Raw genomic sequence first — 23,598 nt, forward strand, 5'->3', positions numbered from 1 at the left:
AGTGCAATTCTACCCCGCTTCGATGCCCCACCACCGACATAATAAAATATGAAAAGATTCCGCCCACCCCCCACCTCCCCGCCGGAGTTTGTGGAGGAATGAAGCTACTCCATGACTGCAGGGGAGTTCGGGGACGGAGGATGCGATCCCTTGGGGTGGGGAGCGAGGGCGCTGCTTTGGAGTCGCCCGGGTCACCTAGAGCAGCTCATCCGAAAGTCTGACTTGCCCGCTTCCTATTGATAGCGGGATCTGCAGCTCTCGGAGCGGCGGCGTTCAGTCCGAGAGGAAGGAGAAGAGGGAGCAGGCGGAGCAGCAGCAGCAGCAGCAGCCTCATGTCGAACTATTTGCAGCACATATGCAGTCTCCGTGCGTGTGTGTATTAGCTGTATGCACATTTTCACGAGATGTGCTTTGCCTCCCCCCTCCCCACCCGCGCCCTCTCTTGTGCATAATCCATAGGCTGCTTCTGTGTATGGCAGGCAGCTAATCTATTTCCGCGGCGTCTTCCCTCTTGAATGGCAACCGGGGGCTTCGAAAACCTCCTCCGTCGTTTACAAAACGTAGTTTCGCAGACCTGCGAAAGGAAACGGTTCCCCACGAGATGTAAAATAAACCTCTTGCCTTGCCTTGAGGGAAATGTGAGGAGGTGCTGTGAACATATATGTTCGAGGGGATATAATGTCTTTGTGGGGCGGGGGAGAGGACCCCCCCCCCACTCCATACATTCTCGCTTTTTGAGTTTATAGGCATGAGGTAAAATGCATGGCTTAGCCTATAGTCGGAGCTAGGAAGGACGGGTCCTCCTCTCCTCGGTGGTAACGTGCCCTGGACCTAGGCAGGCAGAGAGAGGGCGAAATCAGGCGCGCTCGCTCGGCAGGCTGTGGAAAGTTTACCCGGAAGGCGGAAAACGCCGAGGGAAACCTGGCGACAGGATGAGGAGGGGAGGGGAGGCGGCAGGCAGCGGTGCCCCGGCTCCCGGGAGGGCGGCATCTGGGGTGGGAAAGAAGCCCGCGTCTCCTCACGCGGTGCCCTAGTGGAGGGGCGGAGGGAGGGACACCGGATAGACCGAAGCCGGTGTCACTTCAGCCACCCCGTTGTGTCTATGATTTGTGAATTGACTGGAGGGGGAGGGGGGGGAAGAAAAAACCCAACTCGTGTGTGTGTGTGTGGTGTGATCTCTGGAGTTCACCTAGGGCAGCCTCGCAAAACTCCTCTCCAACTTTGGAGACCCTGCTCAGTCCCCCTTCTGGTCCGGAGAGACCGGGGGGGGGGGGAATCGCCGGCCACTAAAAAAAAAAAAAAAGATTCCCTCGCTCACGGTGGTGTGTATGAAGGACACCTTTAAAAGAAGGGGGGGCCTCGTGGGGTTTGGGGGGGGGCAAGAGGAAAACAAGCCTGTGGGGAAGAGGGGGAAAGGCACCCAGCCCCACGACTTCCTGACGTTCGTTCGCAAGGGGGACTCGGGTTCAGTGGCTCTTGAGATTAGGGCGGGAGAGCCAGCGGACGGGGATTTCTTCTCCGCTCTCTGGAAACAAATCCCGCCGGCTCAGCTCGGGTGCCGGTCGGGGAACTCGGCGTAAAAGGCTAAAGGGGGCGCTTGCGGAGGCGCTTGCTGAGGAGGAGGAGGAGAAGGAGAAGCGCGGGAACGGGCTGCCCCCGCCGCGTCACTTCATTAGCTGAACGGGGACGGCTGCGCGAGGCGCGAAGGGCGAAGGCGCAAGTCTTGCTCGCCTCCTGAGCCCGGGAGGGAGGGAGGGAGGGAGGCGGCATTCTCCTGGGTGCTCGGAGCAGAGCTGCCTCTTCTTTTTCAGTCGCCTGAGGGAAGGCTGGAGCCCCGAGGAGATGCTCCGCTTCCCTTTTCCTTCCTCCGGGCCAGACGAGTTCCCCGGACTAAGTTCCCAAACAGAACTGGCTTGTGCTCGGGGCTTGTTTTGCTCCGAGGCTTCGGCTGCGCTTGTTACTCGAGGCTAAGCTGCACTGAACTAGATGGGGCTTACTTCTGAGTAAAGGCTTCTGCTGTTTTCCAGGCCTGGTGCGGGAAAAGTAGTAATCAAGTGCCTCTGGGCATGTGCAAAGTGAGGCACATTCCCCGCTGGCAATGCCAAAGGGGCTCTTGGTTAGATTGTTAAAGGAGATTGCAGAAAGGAGTCTTCTGGCACATTCAGGGTTAGGGTAGGATGCACTGGTCACTGGTGAGAACAAAAAAGTATTGGGACACCTTAAAAATGTTTAATAGATATGCACTATTGAAGGTGTCCCAAGACTTCTTTCCTTTTCCCCTGACATACCTGATCACAGTGATCCCCCTGATCACAGTGTGTGACATCCATAGGGCCAAGGATCCATCCAAACCAGATGGTATGGCTCCCAGTCAGGCTTGTGTCCTAAACTGAACAGCAGTGGGGGGGGGGGGGAGATATATTTTTATTTTATTTTGTAAGCTGGAGGGATGAGTTGATCAACCATTCAGAGAATAGCTATCAGGTGTGAAAATGTGTTGAGTAATTTCTTTGGCACTCACTTCAGTGTACTGTATCTGGTTGCCAGAGAGGGGAGAAGAACTTCAGAAAATGGCATAATAAAATAACATGCAAAAACTATATACCTTTATGGCAGAGCTTTCCATGCTGTGTGTTGTGACATATAATTGTGTTGGGTGCAGTGTGTAGGTGTGTCATGCAAACACTCCCCATGCTCTTATGAGGGGTTTGTTTAACCTCCGGTTTGCTAATAAAACTGAATTACTGTGTCACGAAATGCTGCATGTCTAAAAAGTGTGTCACCAACACAAAAAGTTTGGAAAGCTCTGCTTTATGGGTACCAAAGGTTACAATTGAACCCCCCCCCCAAAAAAAAAATGGTTCCATAAGGTACAGCTAGTTTTATATAGTAGCACCACTGTTCATGAAATAGTTTTCTATCTGGTAAGTTACACTGGCTGTCCTTTATTTTTGAGCTGTTGATCAGTGGGGGATCTGACTACTGCTGCAAAGCTGGAATTGGCCGATGTGTGGGCTACAGATTTCATTAGAGGCCTTTCTCTAACAGCATCTGAAATGTATTTCATTTTCTGTTGTTATTGACCTGGTTTGAGTTGGTTGGTTTGTTGGAGGGACTTGTTTCTTTGGAAAAGAAAAACCTCTGTTTTGAGCACTTGGCAAAACTTAAGGGAAGTTTGCTTGTGAAACTTGAATAAAGGGTCCCTCAGCACCTGTGGAAGTATTTCTTTTTTCTCTCCCCAAAAAGTTGTTGTTTCTTTAAAAGTCAGTATCATAAAATAGGATTATTCTCATAACTCTGAAAAATCAAGTTAACGCACACTAAGCACTTTAAAACTTGTATTCTGTGTACTCAAGACACAGAAGAGATATAGATACCCCTTTCACTATAATTTTGTGTACAATACATGTTTAGGTTGTTTGAGTACCGCTGGGAATGTTTAGTGCAATTAAAGAATTACAACCTGTTTTCAATAGATGTACTGATGGAGACATGGAGGGTTAAACCTGCACTATGACTTTTTTTAGCTAAGCTTATCAGCATGGTCTTTAATTAGCAACAGCAATACACAGAACTCTATTAACTCCTAGTTAGAGACCATTAATAGCTGAAGTCCCTTAGATACCTGGCTTAATTAAATAAATAATTAAATGAAAAGTGAAGCTATTTAAAGTTTGAGTAGGGCCTGAACTTCATTGAGAAGGCACGATGTAAGGATACAAAAAGATTCTTTAAAACAATATGCTTTCCACAATATACTTAAGTGTAGGGCTGCAACCCTTGGTGCATATTTATTTGAGAGTAAGCACCTAAGTGGGACTCTCACATTTGTGAGCATAGATGATCAGGTTGGAAGGCTGCATTCCTCTTTGGTTGGAAATAATTTGAATTAAAATCAATAGTGATTACTCCCATTACACATGGTTAACACTGGATTACAAAATCAGACAATGCCTGAATATATTCCACAAAGTTCTATTTTTAATGATGGGAAGGATATTTTTGCTTATTTCTCAAAATATGTCAACGTGCATGGATAGATTTCAAAAAGTACTCATGGCAAGAAGTACTTTTAAATCTAAGACTGCAGCCAGCTACACACTTGGGCAGGGATTTCAATATAATTTACTGCTAATTAACTGTGTAGAGAACTGCAGGCTGTATATTGATTTATATTAATTGGTTATTTTAAACTGAAAGGTGCTTTTGTTAACAGTCGATTAGTAAAATGTACTCTTGACTAAAACATGTCAATGTAAAAAAGAAAAAAAGAAACACCAAGTTTGTATCTGCAGTTAGCAGAATGATGCTATTTCAAATAATATTTCATTATTTGCAGTTTAAATACTGACCAACAGTTTTAAGAGATGGTGTGGAACTAAATGCACTAATGTGTCAGTAAAGCTTTATGATAATACTCAATAGTACTCATATTCAGTAAATTATAAATAAATTTATATCACTACCCATGTATAAGCCTTTTCTATTTTTATTTTGTTTATTGGACTGAGTCAGAAACTACTGTAAAACAACAGTACTTCTAAGTAGCAGGTAAGTTTACAGTACTTGTAATTTATAACAAATTTTATAGGTAAAAAACAGAAGTGTAGTTTCTGTTTTGCTGAAGTGGTAAACCCCCCCACTCCAATTGCATTCAACATCTGTCAGTTTCATCTTCGTCTTTTTGAAATATATTTCCTGGATCTCAATATGCATATGCACATTTTAATAATTTATTGTATAATGAAGAATTGTAAAGCTGAGATATATGTATATTTTTGATGATGAAAAGTTCCAAATTAACTGGCTTTATTATTTTTGACATCCCGGTATAATATATTGTTTTATATACACACATAAACATTATTGTCACTCACATTCTCTAATACATCTTTGACTAGTACAGATCACAATAGGTTATTACATAGTTAAAAAATTAAAAAGTAACTTAATGTTAATGTATATAAATGCATGTTGCATAAGAAATGTACTTTAATGAAAATTATTATTATTTTTGTATTTTCTGTCATTTCCCGATAGAATTTTGTTTTATATTATCTAATAAATTATACCTGAAAAATTAGTCATCTGCATTTGAGGAAGTTCATCCAACTGCTCTGTGTTAATACTTTTTGAATTGATTTTTTAGGGAAAGATAATTTAATAAATGAAACTTGATTCTTAAAATAATTTTAACACATTTTTTTTTCTCTCTTTCAGTAATATTGTTGGATTCTAAAGCACAACAGACAGAGTTGGAATGGATTTCTTCTCCTCCTAATGGGGTAAGTATACCACAAGAACAAGAACAAGAGAAAATAAATTGCACCAAAAAATCGCACACACACACAGTTTAAATTAAACATTTCCCCAAAATGTTTGTCAGTGTAACATTTTTCCTGGGAAAGGAGGTATAGTTCAAACCTGTGTTCTATAATTTAATAATACGAGTGTTTTCAAAACATGAGAAACATTTCAAGCATTTAATTTTTTTATAGAACTTAAAGATCAAGATACAAAAATTGCTGCCATTAAAGCAGAAATTTTATGTACTTATTTTCAGAACTTTACTTAACAAACATATCCTGATGTAGTTTGACATTACTTATATAATTAAGTCATTCCTATTTAGACTTTCTTTTTTTTGTTCATTTGATCATATGAGAAACGCCCATCTCAGATCTGTTTAGAAACAATATGATGGAATGAAGGAATCTAGATTCTTCTAAAAATGAAGCACCCTAGAAACAATATCATATGGGCAGTTTAAATAAGTAAGTGTCCATAATAATTTTCCTCTGATGAAATTTTGATTTAATTAAAAGGGATTCTGCTGCCTCAGCACTTTGAGGATTGGGTTGCCCACCATTTAGAGTAGTTCTTAAATCACACAGTCTCTTTGTGTGCCTGTGAATAAAGGTTTGCGCAATCAATCCTTTAATCCAAGGCTTATAAAGAAATGTGGAACTGAAAGAGCATGAACTGTGAGTGGGGATACAAAAGTGTAACAAATCCTGTATATAAGAAGAATGAAAACCTGTAAGTGTCTTAGTTGAAAAGCAAGATCGTAAACTCAATCCAACATAGGGTGAAGGTAAGTTTGAAGGCTTTCGAAATGTAATGTGAGCTGAAAGTTTAAGATGAATAATAACTTCATATGCGTGTTGGAAAGAACAATTTTAGGTAGACTGCAGTAGTCCAACCTTCTGATAATAAAGGCATGGTCGCATGTTTGGAGGTTAGGGATATAAAATGTTGTTGAAAGGTGATGGGAATACATTTCAGTGGTAGTCCATGCTGTAAGTGTCATATTTAAGATACTGATTAAAAGAAAAGCATTGTACCCCTGACAAAGAAAAAAATACTGGTGTCATCTAGCAAATAAAAAGGCACAATGTCTGCATTTATTATGCTTATTTGCTGTATGCACTAGAGTCCAAGCATTGTCAAGTGAACTTAACACGTTTTCAAGGAGAGGTTGACGGCTCTTGAGGAAAAAAATAGTTTCAGTGTTCTTAGTGCATGTTCTGAAACCAAAGAAAATCAAACCAAAGTCTTCATTATTAATGGCAAAAAAGGCAATAATGTGTTTTCTTATATGTAATTCTAGAAAGTATCAGTAGCATACTTCTGATAATCAGCACATTTCTGCAATTGTTTATATACACATTAAAGCTGGGAGATTAATATAATATATTGAAACATTTTATTTCAAGGTGATTGTCTCTTATGTCCCTACTTTAAGCTAAATACAGGCATCAGTTCTGGCTTAGATTGAGTTTTCAAATTAAGAAAAGGTAATTGCAGTTACCTACTGGTACTCAAACCAACAAAAGAAAGTAAATATGTACACTTAACTTGCAATATACATAATTTGTTTGAATTTTCAGTATGAAAATGTCTTCATATGGTTTCCTTTCTCACAGTTATGACAGATAACATATTTCCCTCATAATACCAAACCTGGTGTTATGTACTGTTCTAAGCAGTGAAATGAGAAGAGACCATTGCTCAGTATACAAAGCATGTGCTGTACTACTGAAGATTGCAGACTTCATCCCCACTGAAAAAGAACTTTGGTTATAAGGGCGGGACAGTCATTTGCCTGCCAGTCAGTTGGCAATACTGTGCTATGTAGACCATTGGTCTGACTTAATATAATGTAGCTTCACATGATTCCTTTCTTAAAGGGAATATTAAGTTTCAGTGGGCAATTAGTTCAGCTCACTAAAGCAACAGTGTGCATTTCATTAAGCTAACATGTCGTATCATGCGTATTGTAACATAAATACTGCAGTGCTTTGAAAATACAGTTTTATATTTACAACTTCTGTGCGTTTCAACATTTACAACCATAATATATTTTGCGGTAATAAGTTCCAGCATCAGTTCATCAATGTCTGCTTTTCTCAGAGCAGTGGACTAACACTAAAATGATCTCATTTGCTGTCAAATAGGCTTGTGAACTATTGTGTGATACATGGCTTTGAGCATGGTAGGCCAGTCTTCCTTAGTGCTTGCCTTCCATGAGTCATTAATAGTGATGACTGGGGTAGATATAATGCTGAGCAGCCCTTTAACCATGGTTAAAATGGCAGGGGTTTCACTTTTCTCTCAGGGGGAGATTGCAAGATCCCCCACTTAGCCCCTTCTGTCACCTGGAACAAATGCCACCTGTTCATTACCTATTGGCATTAACAACAATTAAGCACCCCATGAGCACAAAACAAAAGGAGTGGCTGATGCTGACCAGGGTTTGAAAGCGGTTAGCAAAACCTGAATAAGAGTTACTGTTAACTTCAGTTAATGTGAATACTGATCTAGCACTTAACTGCAAATAATAAGAGAAAGGAGAAAAACAGTTTCTTTTTAGGAGGGTGCATGCGTATGAGCTGTTCTTAATCATTAAGTGCTACAGATAACTGGTCCTGAGTAATGAATTGTTCCCACAAGAAGATGAGTGATTGTGACCCAACCTGATTCACACTCCAAGGCCTGTTCAATGTTAAGGAAATAATATGCCCAAAAAATAATAAAAGTCATTGGGTTGAATCCAGACCTGCTTTTCCATTTTTGAAAACGCTCTTTCTGTTCTTAGAATAAAATTGCATCTGACAGGGGTTACTGCTCCACAAACGTGATGTTTTCTTGGGTGGAAGTGAGGAGACGACTCTCACTTGCTCTTCCTCTCCCCTGCAGCCCACAATGCCATCTCCCACATGCTTCTGAAGGGTCTCCCAAACTTCTTGAGTAGATTTGTAGAGGCATGGGGACTACAAGGGGGCGGGGGAGGGATATGCAAAAATAGCCTTGACCTTTTGCCTGAAGGAGCATACTGTATGCCACTACTAACTTTTATATATTCCTTCGTTTTCAAAAACAAAATCTGAAAAGTTATACCTAGATAGTTTGCAATATAGATGTAAGCTTTAGCTAATATCAGTTTCAATAGATAAGCCAAATTTAAATGTCATTATTTTACTCCAAAGGGTTAATTCAGATTGCATTTTGGATATAATTGCAGTCATAACTTGATTATACGAAGCAATATAATCATGTGGTAATTCATCAAAGATAATTGTCTTGTATCACCTCATGCAATTCCAGGATCAAAGCTGTAAGGTGATAAGCCTGTCAGTGATAGGCTGTATGCCTTATGATGTTTCCCACATGGAATGTGGTAATTTTTCTTCATTTGTTAGATTTGGAAATATATTTTTCAACTAGCACTTTGGCCTTCCCATTGAACTATGTTCAGTCACCTATTTTTTCATTGACCAACGAACCACCTCAATCTTCGCTCAAAACAGCTTTATTCATTACCTACAGGAGAAAATATTATTATTTCCCTTCCTTCAGAAGAAAACGCATTGAAATAAAGATAATCTGGACTAGACTAGCATAGCTGAATGATTTTTACAAGTTAAGAATTTAGGGACCTGAATTGTTACTGTGAACCAAGTAGGACATTGGGTTAAATTAAAAAATGATTTTCTTGAGTTTTTGCAGTTCATGTAAAATGACTATGAAGAAAAAATAGTAGTTTCTGTTTCAAACAATTAGAATTGATAACAGTTGATTTCTAATGTAAACTTTCTGTTCTGATTTCTAATATTCAAGGAAGTAGAAATCTAAGGATTCAGTGCCTAATTATTAGAATGCCTCCATGCTTCACTGGATACCATATGCATACCTTTGTAACACAGAGACTTTTTACCTACTCAAAATTCCACATAGCATACTTTTTTTACTCTTAGACAGCTGCAGAGAGGCTGCATAGCAGATTGTAGCCCCAATATTGCAGCCTTTGTTTGTAAATTTACATCTTTCTAAAGGCATTTTGTTTATTTTCATACCCCTGAAGTTTTGATTGATTTTGTAGAATGGAAAGCCCATAAGTCTCAGCAGTAGCCCCATGGACCTGCCTGCCATTTCTCTGTATCAAATGTGTTGTGAATCTGTGCCTATTGAATAATACAATTCAGAGACTATGGCTGCGATCCAGTGTGGTTGTGTAGGAAGCTTTAGTGAAGCCAGCAGGGCTTCTAATTGCAACCTCCCCGAGCTTGTCTGAGAAAGTGATCTGGAAAAATCTGCCATGTCAGACACAAACTCTTTAGATCTTGGCACACAAAATTTGTGTGTGTTGTTCATTTATTTATGAAAGTATTTATATACCACCCTTTCCTAAAATACCAGTCCTGTGTACAGCAATATAAAAACATAGCCTTTCTCTTTCATTAAAAGTAGTACAGAACATCATTAAAATGACCAGCTACTCCAGAAAATGGTAAACAACTGTATATGGCTAGTGCCATAAAATCTTCAAGAGATCCTTAGAGGTCAAAAGTGAGGATGTCTGCCGAATCACAGTTGGAAGAGTGTTCCTCTATAGTCTTAGTTTTTTCCTTTAATTATTAAGATTGCAGACCATAGTCCATGGAATCAGTGACAAATTTCTCCCGGTTTTTTCCATCAGATCTAGAGTACCCATTTAATGCAAGATGAACTAAATGGATACAGTCTGGTTATAAAAACATTCATATAGCAATTTAGTGTGTCCAAACTGTTTCACTTAAAATACTGTATCTTGTAATCCTTGCAACAAACTTGTAAAGTAGTTTGGTATTACTCACAATGTGTATCTTAGATAGGGCAGAGGGTAAAACGCAACTTGCATAGTTCAGGTAAGATTGAGAACCAGGACTGCTCACTCCTTTGGCTACTACAGTATACTAGCTCTCCGTGTAAATGCTTTTGATATTGCTAGGGTTTGGATCAGATTCATCACCACAGTTCAATTCCCTCCCCCCCCCCAATATTTTTGAGAAAGATGTTTTATTGTTAAGCATGCTAAAAGGTCCTATTTTAATATGAATAATTATTTCTTTTATGTTTTAGTGGGAAGAAATTAGTGGGCTGGATGAAAACTACACGCCTATACGAACGTACCAGGTATGCCAAGTCATGGAACCTAACCAAAATAACTGGCTTCGGACTAACTGGATCGCAAAAGGCAATGCACAAAGGATTTTTGTAGAACTAAAATTTACTCTGAGGGATTGTAATAGCCTTCCTGGAGTCCTGGGAACATGTAAAGAAACTTTCAACTTGCATTATTACGAAACAGACTATGACACTGGCAGGAGTATCAGAGAAAACCTGTATGTAAAAATAGATACTATTGCAGCTGATGAAAGCTTTACCCAAGGTGACCTTGGGGAGAGAAAGATGAAACTTAACACAGAGGTGAGAGAGATTGGACCTCTGTCCAAAAAAGGATTCTACCTTGCATTTCAGGATGTAGGTGCCTGCATTGCTTTGGTTTCTGTCAAAGTATACTACAAGAAGTGCTGGTCCATTATTGAGAACTTAGCTATTTTTCCAGATACAGTGACTGGGTCAGAGTTCTCCTCCTTAGTTGAGGTACGAGGAACCTGTGTCAGCAGCGCAGAAGAAGAGGCTGAGAACTCTCCTAGAATGCATTGTAGTGCAGAGGGAGAATGGTTAGTACCTATTGGAAAGTGTATCTGCAAAGCTGGTTTCCAGCAAAAAGGGGACACGTGTGAACGTAAGTAGAAAAAAAAAATACTTTTATGTATTCCCCTACTGAAAATTTTACTGTGTCTCTCTTTTTTTTTTTTTTTAAAAAAAATGACTTTTGAATGAAAGTGTTGCGTTATTTAGTTCAGATATCAATTGTTATGCTTCACACTAGCTGGCGTAGATCAATTGCATTCAAGGGTGGAAGTCAACAATTGAACGTTGCATTTTGAAAAGGCTGTTAAACTGACTATGCAGAGCACGGTTCATCTTTACTAATGATGTTGCATGCACACTGTAAATGCAGTTACATAATGCTATTTTACAAGAAATAGGCCAAGGAGGACATTCTTCAGAATACCCTTGAAGAAATCACAACTTGCAGAAAAGATACCATGAACAATCTTGTGTGTGATGAATGCTTGCTGCTTATTCTGAGTAGCTTATTTGCAGGAAACTATACAGAAACTAAAACTAAGAGTATAATGCACTTGTGATTAATTAGCCACTGAAAAGCTTTTTGGGGATGCATTAGGGTTAAGGTCCTAGGGATGGCTGCAGGAAAGCTGCTATTCAGAAAGGGAAACAAGTCACAGCATGCATTGGTTTCCTCTGCACCCATATCAGATCTGGTTCCTAAAGGTTTGATTCTACGTGGCTTGATTCATTACACAGGATTCTAAAATGCAAACATGTTTTATTTCTGCAAGTTTGCCACAGGTGGATTTTATACAGTGTGATATTGACTTTAGATCTTTGCAGGACTGAACAAATCTTCCAGTATTGAAGATGCAGAGAATAAGAACCTGTGCATTAAACTTGGGAGATAGTGTTAAGAATTGTAATATGAAACTACCCATGCAAATCTGTTAGAAGTATCATAAATACTGCTAACTTTGACTTTAAAAATAATAATAATAATAATAATAATAATAGGTGACTTGGGATGAACAAAGGTTTATCATAATAGTAATGGTAAACACTTCTTTAGTATTTGCTTGGTTTTTACCAACTTTTAATTATCACTGTTGTTTCTGAAGATAAACATATCTTCCATAAAAGTGAGAATATTGTTTAAAACGAAATGTTGAGACCAGTGTCTAGACATTAGAATTCTACTAAATTAAACAGTCTTCTTGATTTTAGACCTCAATGGTATTTTTGGTTGAGGCATTAAACGATAACTTGTTTTTAAATTTCTCTGTGTTCATTTTGCAAGAATACTTCTCATATCTGGCCGGCTGCCAATGAAACTGCTAAGACAATATGCTACCCTGGAGGTGATCCAGGTTTCATTTTGTGGGGTTTTTTTTTTTTTGGTCTTCCTCTCCATCTCTTTGTTCAAAAATAATCCTGATAAGTTTCAAAATAAGCCCATGTATGTTGGATAGCTACTAACCCTATTTATTTATTTATTTATTTATTTAAGTCTATATACCGCTTGATTGTAAAAACAAAACAAATCTCAAAGCTGTATACAAAAGATAAAAGCTGTAAGCTCTTTTATGTTGGAAGGACATGAGGTGTCTTAAATGCCTTTAGTCAGCTGCCTCATTCTGATACTAGTTAGAATTTTCTGCTTTGAGAGCATTAATGATAAACTTTGTAGTAACTTATAATGTAGCTGGAAGAATGGTACATTCACTTTGAAGGAAACTGAACACAACATTAATGCAATTTGTTCTTCTTACTGTCAAGTTTTATAGTATATGAAGCAGAATCAGGCTTTAACTGATCTTTAAGGTCTGCATCCTGCAATCACTTTGGATGTGTTAGCAATTAATAATTAACCTCATTGGGTCAAGTGAGTAAAATAGTGAATGTTTACATTGCAGTCCACACTCGGTCAACCTAGCTTTGGCCCCCATCTACAGATGTGCAGCAAGGTCTTCGTGTGCAAAGCTTAAAAAAATAATCACCTGTTTTTTGGGGAAATGGTAGGGTCTGAATTTATCTCCGCTCCCTATAACACCATCTCTTTGGTTCTACAAATGGGTCTGATCTATCAAAGGAAAAGTCCTAGCTTCTGAGTGAGAGGATCTAGCAAAGGGCACTGTCCATGCTTCCTTTGTATACAGAAAATGATTTTCACAAGAAAAACCTTCTTTTGTGTGCACCTTCCCTTTACTAAGTTAAAGTGATTATGTGCATAGAAATCTGATTTTAATAGAATTTACATAGGCCTCTGTGTTTTGGTGGTTGTTATGTACATAGTTTACATTTTGTTTAGATATATCCATTCTACTTCTAAAATATTTTGAGAGAATTATTAATATTCCATAACTATAATCACAAACACATTTTCTGGGAGTATGATTCATTGAACACAGTGAGACTTACTTTTGAGTAAATATGCTCAGCATTGTGATATTAAGGCAGACATTGCAATTCTTGCTAACAGACATCCACCAAAGGAAAAAAAAAGCTGTGTTGCTGTGTTCTTCCTCCAGTCATAGCACAACCTTTGCGGAAAATTTATATAAATTCCAGCATATATGTTGTGGTCTTTTATTCTGCATCCAATTAACCAATAGGATTTAGCCATTTGTGTGGCCAGATCTGTACCGTTTCCTAATATGTTTTGTTGTTATGGTGTTTTAATTAGTATTTTGAAATCGAATATATTTGCATATTGCCAATATACATATCTTTGTGTACTTTCATGCATATACATATACTATGCAATAAACAAGCTAATTCAAACTTAAAGGAATACCTAAGAAAAGACTTTCTCACTGACTATATTTTCAGTGTGGTGCATAATATGTTTTTTCTTTAGACAGAAACTATATTCAGGTTGAAATGAGGCTTTTTTTCTGGGTGGGAAACTTTGAGAAGTGCTGATATAATCTATATTCCATATGTTCTGTGTTATTTAAAAAGGAAAATAATACTCATTTGCTCACACATGGCTATATAATATTTCATATGTTAGGAAGCACTTCTCAGTGTGCATGAAATATATATGAAAATTAATTTGGCATTGTGTCTGAAAAGTCAGACTTCCAATAAAAGCAAAACTGATCTACTCTTCAGTTCAGCTGCTTCATAACATGAAGAAATAGTTGTCCAAAACATGTGAAAGAGGTATGGTCTTTTTTGTGTCAAGCGGCTTACGTGCTGAAACAGCATTCAGTGCAATGTGACACTGCTATTCTGAATAGTTTTAAAAATAAATTTAAAAACCTGATTTACCCATAAAATGCTTTAGATATGGCCAGGTCTTGTGCTGTCCATTTGTTTCTAGGTAATGTAGATATTATTAAATTGAGAACTGCTTGATATTACAGGTGTAAGGATATCACTGTCATTTGGTTCCCACACTTACATATATGTACGGTGTTATAATTTGTGTGCTGGAGAAGACGGTGCACTGCACCTTCTTCCTTCCACCACACGCAGAATATATAGTATGAGAAAGGTGGTCCTGGTGGAGGCTAGTAATGCATGGAGCCATGATCTGTGTGGTTTTTCCCCTAACAAAAAGGATAACTCTACAATGAAATGAAAGACAGTGAAAGGTATATGAAGGAATACGTTGGACAAATTTGAACGGCATATGAGATGCCTTTCTGGTGTACTTTGACTATAACAACATTTCCCCCAAACAACAGCTGCTAATATCACCTGGGAATCTCACTCCTTGCCCAGATGGCATACATAAATTTTCGCCCCATCCCCTTCTTCCCACTTGTTTTTCCTTCATCTGGTTGCCTTCCCTTCCCTCTTATCTTGATTGAAGACACAAGACTGGGTTTTCAATTATTCTGCAGAATCCAAAGACTGCAAGACAGGGACATAATTTAATTATCAAAAGCTCCCCATCCCCCACCCCGACGATAATTATGTACCGCACAAAGAGTTGGTTTGTATCTGTGCTTTACACTTTTACATTTTCCTCTGATTTTAGTTATAATTATTGTCCTTTATTTCAGTTATTTATTGTTAATGAAAAATCCCAGCAAATAAGTAAACAAAGCTACACTACTCCTCTGAGGGATGAACAGCGTTTTATCTTTGTAATAGTATGTTGACAAACCTGAGTTTGCTGTGATAGCATTTGTGTGTGGGAGAAGGTGATTATAGAGATGGACTGAGAGGCTGGAGGATTGTTTTACCATGCCTGCGTCTGTCAGTTCTCGATAATACTGGCCTACCTTCCAGTTGTTATAAGGATTACTAAGATAACACATGTAAAGTGCTTTGCAGTGTTCAATGTGAATGCTAAGCGAGTAAGCGGGAAGTGAGCTATACTAGTGCATAATCTCATATCATGACCATTGAACTGGATAGTGGTTTCAGTGCTGAAATTTGGTTTTAAGAAAGATGTCATATAGAAGTGAGCAGAGGTGCTGGAGATTCAGAGACTTCATATACCTTCCAGTGTGCATTTGGTATGCAAAAATCTCTTATCTTTTGTATGTTGCATTTCCCACTGCGCAGAGCAGTGGATGTCCAATATATATGTTTCCAATGAGAGCAGGGCCCTTTTTGTGCTGTAGCAAGAGAAACAACCAGAAACCTGTACTTTGAAGTTGCATCCATATGTGTAGTGAGGAACATTAATGTCCCGGAACAGGAGAAACAGGTAGCTTGCTGTGAAAGGTCAGACACCAGAGAAGCAATTCTTTTTATTCTCAAGTGATGAAGAAGTTTAATTGTCATATATCAATATTACAGTGCTTTCAAAGTTCATTCATTATTTCGTTTTGTTTGTATGCCACTTTTCCACACAAAAATATGCTCAAGGCAGCTTGCTACAAAGAAAACAGGAAAGCATTTCAAAGAAACACTACAAAAGCAATTTCATAATAATATAGCAAAACAATAGCAGATTTAACAATATGCCAAAAACAAACAAACACATTTTGATACTAAGGCTATAGCTTCACCTTATTCCTAGAGACCCCCCTCCCATTATGTTGCTCACCGACCCTTTCCTTCAGCAGCTTTTTATAAGTTCTGGTACGATTGTTTGAATTCTTAGGTGCAGTGTACATACTGTTCTGTATCTGCGCGTTTCCATTGCTATAAACATTGGAAAAGACATGACTGGAATAAGAAATGCCAGAACTCAAGCATTCAGAAGCTGAAATTAAGGTGGAAGGAGGAACTGGAAAGGGGTGGGGGGATTAAGAAAACCCAGTCAGGGCACTGTAAGCATTCCATGCATGAAACAAGTGGAAGAAAAAAGATTTATGTGATGAATATTTGCATGATTGGGCAAAACATTCCAAACCTGATGCACTACTGAAAGATGGAATCATGCACTCACTTTCACCCAGCTGTCAGTCCATTTGTATTGATTAGCTCAGGAATTCTAATACAAGTCTCCTTTTACCTGAGAAACCATGGAAATTGTGCTCTCTTTGATCTTTATCTGGGCCTGAAGCTACTCTTATATTTATTGCCACTTAAGACTGTAGTGTAAAAATCAATTATTGCTCCCTCACTTTTAGCATTAATAATACATGTGCTTAATGTTTTCCCTCCATTGTGCAGGCCCCACATTCAAATGGTAGTCTAGTTTATTAAAACCAATAATATGTTCATAGAATGTGGACATGTAGTCATTAAGTCTGAAAGGTTATGAATTAAACTGTTTCAATTTAATGTGCTGTAGCAGACCAAAAAGAATTTCTGTAAGTGGCTTACTTATTGCGTGGTTGTAGAAATTGAGACTATTTTTTATTTTTTATGAACTTTTATTCCTTCAACAGGGAAACTTGTGATTTTAAAATATTTTTTCTTGGTCTTTTTAAAATTAATCAAGCTACACTGAAACTGGGATTGGAGCAAAAATACATGCAAAATATCATATTTCAAGTAACTGGTGTGTTTTTTAAGCCAGTTGTTTGAAGAAACTCTGTTGTAAGCTGTATAAACTCATGTAATTTCATTTCATTCAAGAAACCAAATGGTCAAAATAGATGCTGTTCACAGCATTTACTAGTAATGCAGTAGTTACATCTGTGCATATTTTATAGGAAGAAATTAACTGGTATTGATCTTTCCATGTTTGAGCTAGTGCAATTCTGATAGCTTCGTAGGGCCCAGTATTGTCAAACTTCTGCATATGAGGTTCTGATGTAGTGTGAAATCACATATCTCTGAAAGCACTACATGGCTATATGTGGCGAATGAGAGATGGGCCTTGTCATTACAGATTAATTTGATTGTGGCAGCGAGTAGCCTGGTTCACACAGTACAAACCCTGTGCCTGTGGGTTTACTTAACAAATGTGAGTAGGGACCCTGGAATATGGAGTATTTGTGCTAAGCGCGCTTCATGGGACAGGTAGTGCTGGTCCTTTGGCCAAGCAAAACAGCAATGCCAGTTTCCAGTCGTGAGGCCAAGTAATACTTCCAGCCCCCTGAAAGTTACTACTCTGGCATCTCCACCTTCTGTCTTTTAGATTGCAAGTTCCTAGGGCCAGATACTTGTTTTTCTTCCCTGTAAGTTCAATATATCTTGCTTTGAAATAGTAGTAATTCTTAAGCAGCTTACCAGAAAGTAAGTTTGATTCCAAAGGCCCAGGTTTCAAAAATATATGCAGAGGAATGTAGGCTTCCACAGCCTTTTAGTTTCAACCATACTACTGGCCTTTGTTAAAAAAAATTACTACATTGTGAATAAAAACTTTTAAGTCAGAATACGCAAATGCAAATCTCTGGAGTGCAAGAGTAGTCACAACTGTGGATTTACTTCACTGTGGCTGGCAGATAGCTGGCTACAAGTTTAAGGCTGCAACCATAAGTACATTAATAGTGACGAAACTTGTATAGGATCTCACTGCATATAAGTCTTGCAGTGGTATGACTGGATGGGCAAGTTATCTAGGTTGCCTAAATCACATGTCTCCTCTTAGGTATTATAGCTGTATGGGGTATTTGAACCATTAGTGAGGTTTGGAAACCATAAACCTCGCCCTAGTAGATAGCAGGTACAATGTATATACAAGCAGTTGTGGCATGGTACCATTTTCTTGTTTTCAGCTGCAGTGCTCGCATACGCTTAAGAAAGCACAATAACAGTCATTAAAATTCAGTAGATACCAGACTTACTGCTTGTTACCAGTCCAAAAAATGGAGTCTAGGAAAACACTGAGGTTGATTGATGGTGATATTCTGAGAAAATGTACACAAACAAGCTGCTTAGGTATATTGAGCACATGAAACCAATGTAGCATAAGCTCAAAGATCCTCTCAGCAAGATCTGATTCTTAATCTAATAAAGTTGCAGCCCATTAAACCTCATTTATGGTCTCTACATCTTCTTTCTGACTCCTGGGGCAAAATGCAGAAGCAATTTGATAATTTTTATTCAGCGACCATCCAGAGCAAATGAAGTAGCTACTGCAAAGGCCAAGTAATTTAATATGTCAGAATATCCTTAAAAAACATTACCACCATGTTTAGAAATCACAGGGCTCTTGTGCACGTTGAAGAGTACACCTCCTTAAAAAAGAAATAACTTAACATAAAGCAAATTCAGCATTCCATAGTGCCAGCTAATAATTAACTGGCTGATGGGATTTATAGCCATAGTCCACCTGCTGGCTTGATGTTTGGAGGCTTGATATGTCCAAAAGCCTTAAGTGAGATATCAAATATCAACCCAGTCTCTTCTGTTATGGATCAAGTATTCCATTGTCAAACCCTTAATCCTTGCACTCAAGTCTGGATATATGCTGTTATTCATTTTGGATTTGTGTGTGTGCAGAAAAGGGGTTTGTATCTTCTTTTTCACTTATCACCCCTACTTGGAACAGCTACACTCCAGAGAACCCAGTCTTGAATCTCCAGCACAGCCAGTTCCGGCAGAGCTTGGATGTCATTGCTGATTAGCACTGTCTTCAAGCTCCACGTTCCCCAAGAAATTAAGCATTGTCCCCATGTTACCTCAAGAGATGTCTAGGCATATTACCTATTTGGCAGCACATGATCAGTCAGTTTTATAAGAGATTAAAATAAATGCTTACATTGGATTACGGCCTAAATAACAGATTTAGGGGACAAACACGTTCATAGCTATCAAATACAATTTGTACAGTGTGACTCTCTACAGACACACTGTCACAAATTGAAAGTTATTTTCCCTTACGTGGTTTCTGGATGGTCCAAATAAAAAGTACCTTTAGGCATAAACAGCTTCCTTTGCCTTAAGATCAAAATCAACCCAACACAAATTTCATGCTCACCATTTGTTGTTTTGTTTCCTTCTGGACTAAGCCATGTATAAAGGAGCCCCCAAAATGGACTTCAGATGGGAAGCCCAGGGCAGGCAGGCGTGATGCACCTTTCTACCACTTAAAAATTTCCTGTTTGTGGGAGGGGGGAGGGGGGAAGCTCACATCCTTTTTGAAACACAGAACTCCAGTTCCATTAAAAGGCATATAGGGCCAAGGGGATGGAGAAGGGTTTTTCTGCTTGCACTTTAGGGACATCAAGGTATATAGGGTGGGAAGAAAGTGCACTGCAATTTCATACTCTGAACCCCACCCCATCTGTGTACGGGGTTGCTTTGTACCTCCTCGTTCAGTCATTCAAGCTTTTATTGCTGATGATTTGAAGAGGCAGCTGCTGGCTAGGAGTTCAGATGGAGGAAAGAGCCAGAGGAGTGTTACTGAGTGCAGTGAGTAACTACTGGGTTAGAGTTAGAAGGAATCTGATTCTTAGCCAGTCTCAGCTTTGCACAGCAACTGGCAGCTTGAAATGTATGGTGAGCGCAAAAGGTAAGATTGCTGCAGTAACAAAGGCACAACCAGGACATGTCTCTCTGGGTGACGAGAAAAGGAAGGCAAGGGCAGAGGGGGGGAGGGAGAAAACTTGAAGTGAAACTTAGCTAGCATAGAATAACTTGTTGCCTACAGAGATGTAAACAAGTTTTAGAAACCAAAACCAAAATCGTCAGTCATATGAAAGAACAGGAAAGAACCAGGCAGCTTTAGTTACCCTAATAGAGACACAGCTGCTTCTGTCTTTGGAGCACCCCTACCTGGCCTGCTTAGACCTATTTAATTGGAAAGAAATCTATGTAGTGTGTTTGGAAATTCTCAGAGGAGGAAGAAAGTATGGAATTCTGATTACCAGACTTAAATGTATGGTTGTCATGGTAACTGGATGGCACATTTGAGTTTATCTTCACAAGTTGTCTGATACATAAAAAGAATCATTTGTAATTAGATTGCTAATGAATTTTGTTGTCCTTTTCTACCAGGAAATTTACTTGTGTTTGAGGCAATTTCTGCACGTGGTTTATGTTGCTGGATCAGGAACTGCGTATACACAGCTAGCAGCAGAGACTGATCTGCATTGTAAAACACATTTGGATGTTAGGAGTTTAGCATAGCCCACATTCACAGTACATGCATGTCTCCGAACAGAGTCTTGTTTCCTTTTTGCGGACATAATCTGATGCAGTGTTTTATGTTACACCTCCCTTTCTAAGTGTTTCCAAAGCCCTTCATAGATGTTATCTTGCCTATCCTTACAACAACCCTAGAAGTTCAGTACAGTGGTACGCTTCAGGTTACAGACTCCGCTAACCCAGAAATAGTGCTTCAGGTTAAGAACTTTGCTTCAGGATGAGAACAGAAATCGTGCTCTGGCGGTGCGGCGGCAGCAGGAGGCCCCACTAGCTAAAGTGGTGATTCAGGTTAAGAACGGACCTCTGGAACAAATTAAGTACTTATCCCAAGGTACCACTGTACTATTATCATAATGTTAAGAAGGAAAGTGAATTGTTGAGATGTTTAAGGCTAGTGAGTTCATGAATGTAGTGAAATTTGAGATGGGGACTATGAACTCAGAGCTTATTGTTATGACCACTTTACTACACTCACTCTCAAATTTGGAAACATAAGAACAAATTTAGTGGACAGAGCTAAGCACATGCTACATAAATCAGTGCGTCTTAAAAGCAATTAACTTCATTATATTTATTTATTAATTAATATTATATTAATTCAATAGATTTTATTATTCAAATAACACTATCGGTGTACATAATTTTTACAGAGGAGCTGTGCAAGGAGTTAGGATACAGAGGACATCCACACCTTTCAGAAGCATGGTGGAGGCAAAGTTGGGCTACCCAAGAGAAGTTTAGCATCTCTACTGAGCCAGCCTAGAGATAGCACACACAAAAAAATAATGTAAATTTTATTGCTCCTCCCATCTTTTGTTCTTGCTGGCATGAATGGCAGGGCTCATCTGATCTGTTTCACCCCACTAACAGCCAGTGGCGTAGCGTGGGTTGTCAGCACCTGGGGCAAGGCAAGTAATTTGCGCCCCCAACCCACACGCCTGGCACACCCCCCCTCCACAGTGGGCGGTGACCTGGCGGCTCGGATCAGATTCGCACAGCCAGCACAGCAGTGAGAGAGACTGAGTGAGCCAGTTAGGGGCAGAGAGCTGCGAGTGCGAGCGTCCCCCCCAGATGTTGCACCCGGTGCGGCCGGCCCCCCTGCACCCCCCACGCTACGCCACTACTAAGAGCCCAAAGTTGGTATTACTCTGTAACAAAGAAAGATAAAGAAAGGAGAATAGGGAATCAATGAAAGTTACCAGTTTACACTATCCCATTTCTAGTTCTTATCTCCAGCCAAAATGGTGCCTGAATGTGTATAACTTCATTTGTATACATAACATGCAGTCATACATGTTTAGGCACCATTTTGATTTGAGATAGGAATTAAAAGGGGTACAAGCTGGCCACCTTGATTTTGAAGAAAAAGAAGCTGCAGGGTATCACTCCAAAATATGTTCATAATAAAGATTTCCCCTGCCATTACCAAAAACCACATCCCCACTTCCTTTCTCCTTCACAGGTGCTATTTACAGAAAACTACAGCTTCAGTGGCAAGTAGCAGCTAGGGTGGGCAATTTTCATCAGGAAACCAGCCTGGGCCCTCAAGCTACATCAAGAGAACCCATAGGTGCTTTTTCTAAAAATAAATGTGACCAGTTTAATCATATTTAGTGATAAAAACACATGAATTACCTAAATTGAAGGATTTATGTTGCTTAACTTTATGCAGCTTTGTATCCATTGCTGTTAGTTTCAAGTCCAATGATTTTATGTTGCATGTATTTAATAGTATGGGTGCGTGGTATGTTAGAATTATAAGCAATTGCACACTAATGAAGTTTGGTTTGAGTTGGTTTGGTGTGTTGTTAAGGAATAAATATTGAATTTCAACAGACATTCAAACATTCAGCAGATAACTTTTTGAAAAAAGAAAACTTCTAATGCACAGTATACATGAAAAATGCACAGTCTCCGCTTTCACATCAGATCTTCACAATTCTGTAGTTTAAGATATTTATTTGTATCTAATTTTAGGAAAGAACTACCATTCATTTTTCATTAACGTTGAGGAGATAACGTCCTGTTAGCTGCCAGTCAAAAATGGAGTGTAGGAGAATACTGACATTGATTGATGGACATGTTCTGACACTACACACATACAGTCTATTTAGGTCATTTGAGCATGAGGCCAGTGCAGCATAGCTCCAAAGATTAGAAAATAATCCTTTGCTTGAGTTATTCCAGGATATGTGAAAATTCACTTGACACCAGAGTTTTCTAAACCATTTCCTCCCATTAAGAACTGTGTCTACTTTGATATGGCAAATACCATCAAGGTGGTTCTTCCACAAACTAAGACAAACACCAGATTTTCTGTATAAATTCTATTAGTGGCATATCACTTTACAATGGGCATTTTCAATTGCTATCATGTTCCTTTTTAGTAGAAAATATATTGAAAATCAAATACTAAGGGTGAAAATAAGATGCTAAGGCTGTGCACAGCATATATTCAAGTGTGAGCTTCGATGTAATTAATTTATTTATTTTAAACAGAGTTTCCACTGCTGCCTTTGAAAAGGAAGAAGTTTATAGGCACCCTGCTGTCATCATGGAACTTTCCTTTCCTTGTATCACTGTGGGTGGCTTTGGGCATGTTAACCTGTCAATTAAGGATCCCTCAGGAGCAATTTATGGTGCCTTGAAAGAAGTTGCACCTCTTGAGACTGCTGCACTCTGGGGCTGATCATTATATGAACATAGGCAGAAATCATCTAGTGACAGCCTACAGCTGGTCATTCAATTGCATGCTCATCGAGGAGCAACTGCTTTCATATATCAGAGGCATGGTCAACAGAACCCCTCCTGGGCTGCTCTGGGATTGAAATTCCTCACTGCCATAGGTTTAGGGACATCGCTTTGCCATAGTAGACCAAGAACTCTTTTATGAACATGCTAGAGATTTAGAGGCTATAATTTACTCTACATTTTCCTGTGTGGATATTTAATCTTCAGTGAATCTACATGGCTCAGATTACTTTCTCCTTCCCCAGTCGGGTCAGTTCTTCATGCATTCTACAGTGAAATCAGAACAGTGTTCTGGGGTGGTAATTTCAAATGCTTTATTTGGTTTTATTAATTATACTTCCGGGCAGATTGTTAGTGGTCTTTGTGCTTTGGAATGTGCCAGAAGTCTCCCATCCTTCTGCCTTTAGCTATTAGTGCAACATAGTACTGAGCAAC

At 39.2% G+C, this 23,598-nt stretch overlaps 1 protein-coding gene across 4 annotated transcripts in view; it reads left to right on the forward strand.

Moving 5' to 3' along the window:
• The window catches only part of EPHA7 (EPH receptor A7), a 165,764-nt gene that overhangs the window by 802 nt on the left and 141,364 nt on the right, over window positions 1–23,598 (forward strand). For 3 of the 4 annotated variants that reach the window (XM_079971067.1, XM_079971066.1, XM_079971069.1), the window contains exons 2-3: window positions 5,221–5,285; window positions 10,402–11,071. In XM_079971067.1, coding sequence (XP_079827193.1) covers window positions 5,221–5,285; window positions 10,402–11,071 — 735 coding nt within the window. Of the gene's footprint in view, window positions 1–4,144; window positions 4,552–5,220; window positions 5,286–10,401; window positions 11,072–23,598 lie in introns of those variants that run through there. The other variant, XM_079971068.1, reaches the window with a different exon arrangement.

Source organism: Podarcis cretensis, assembly GCF_951804945.1.
Source record: "Podarcis cretensis genome assembly, chromosome: 3".
Taxonomy (NCBI): Eukaryota; Metazoa; Chordata; class Lepidosauria; order Squamata; family Lacertidae; genus Podarcis; species Podarcis cretensis.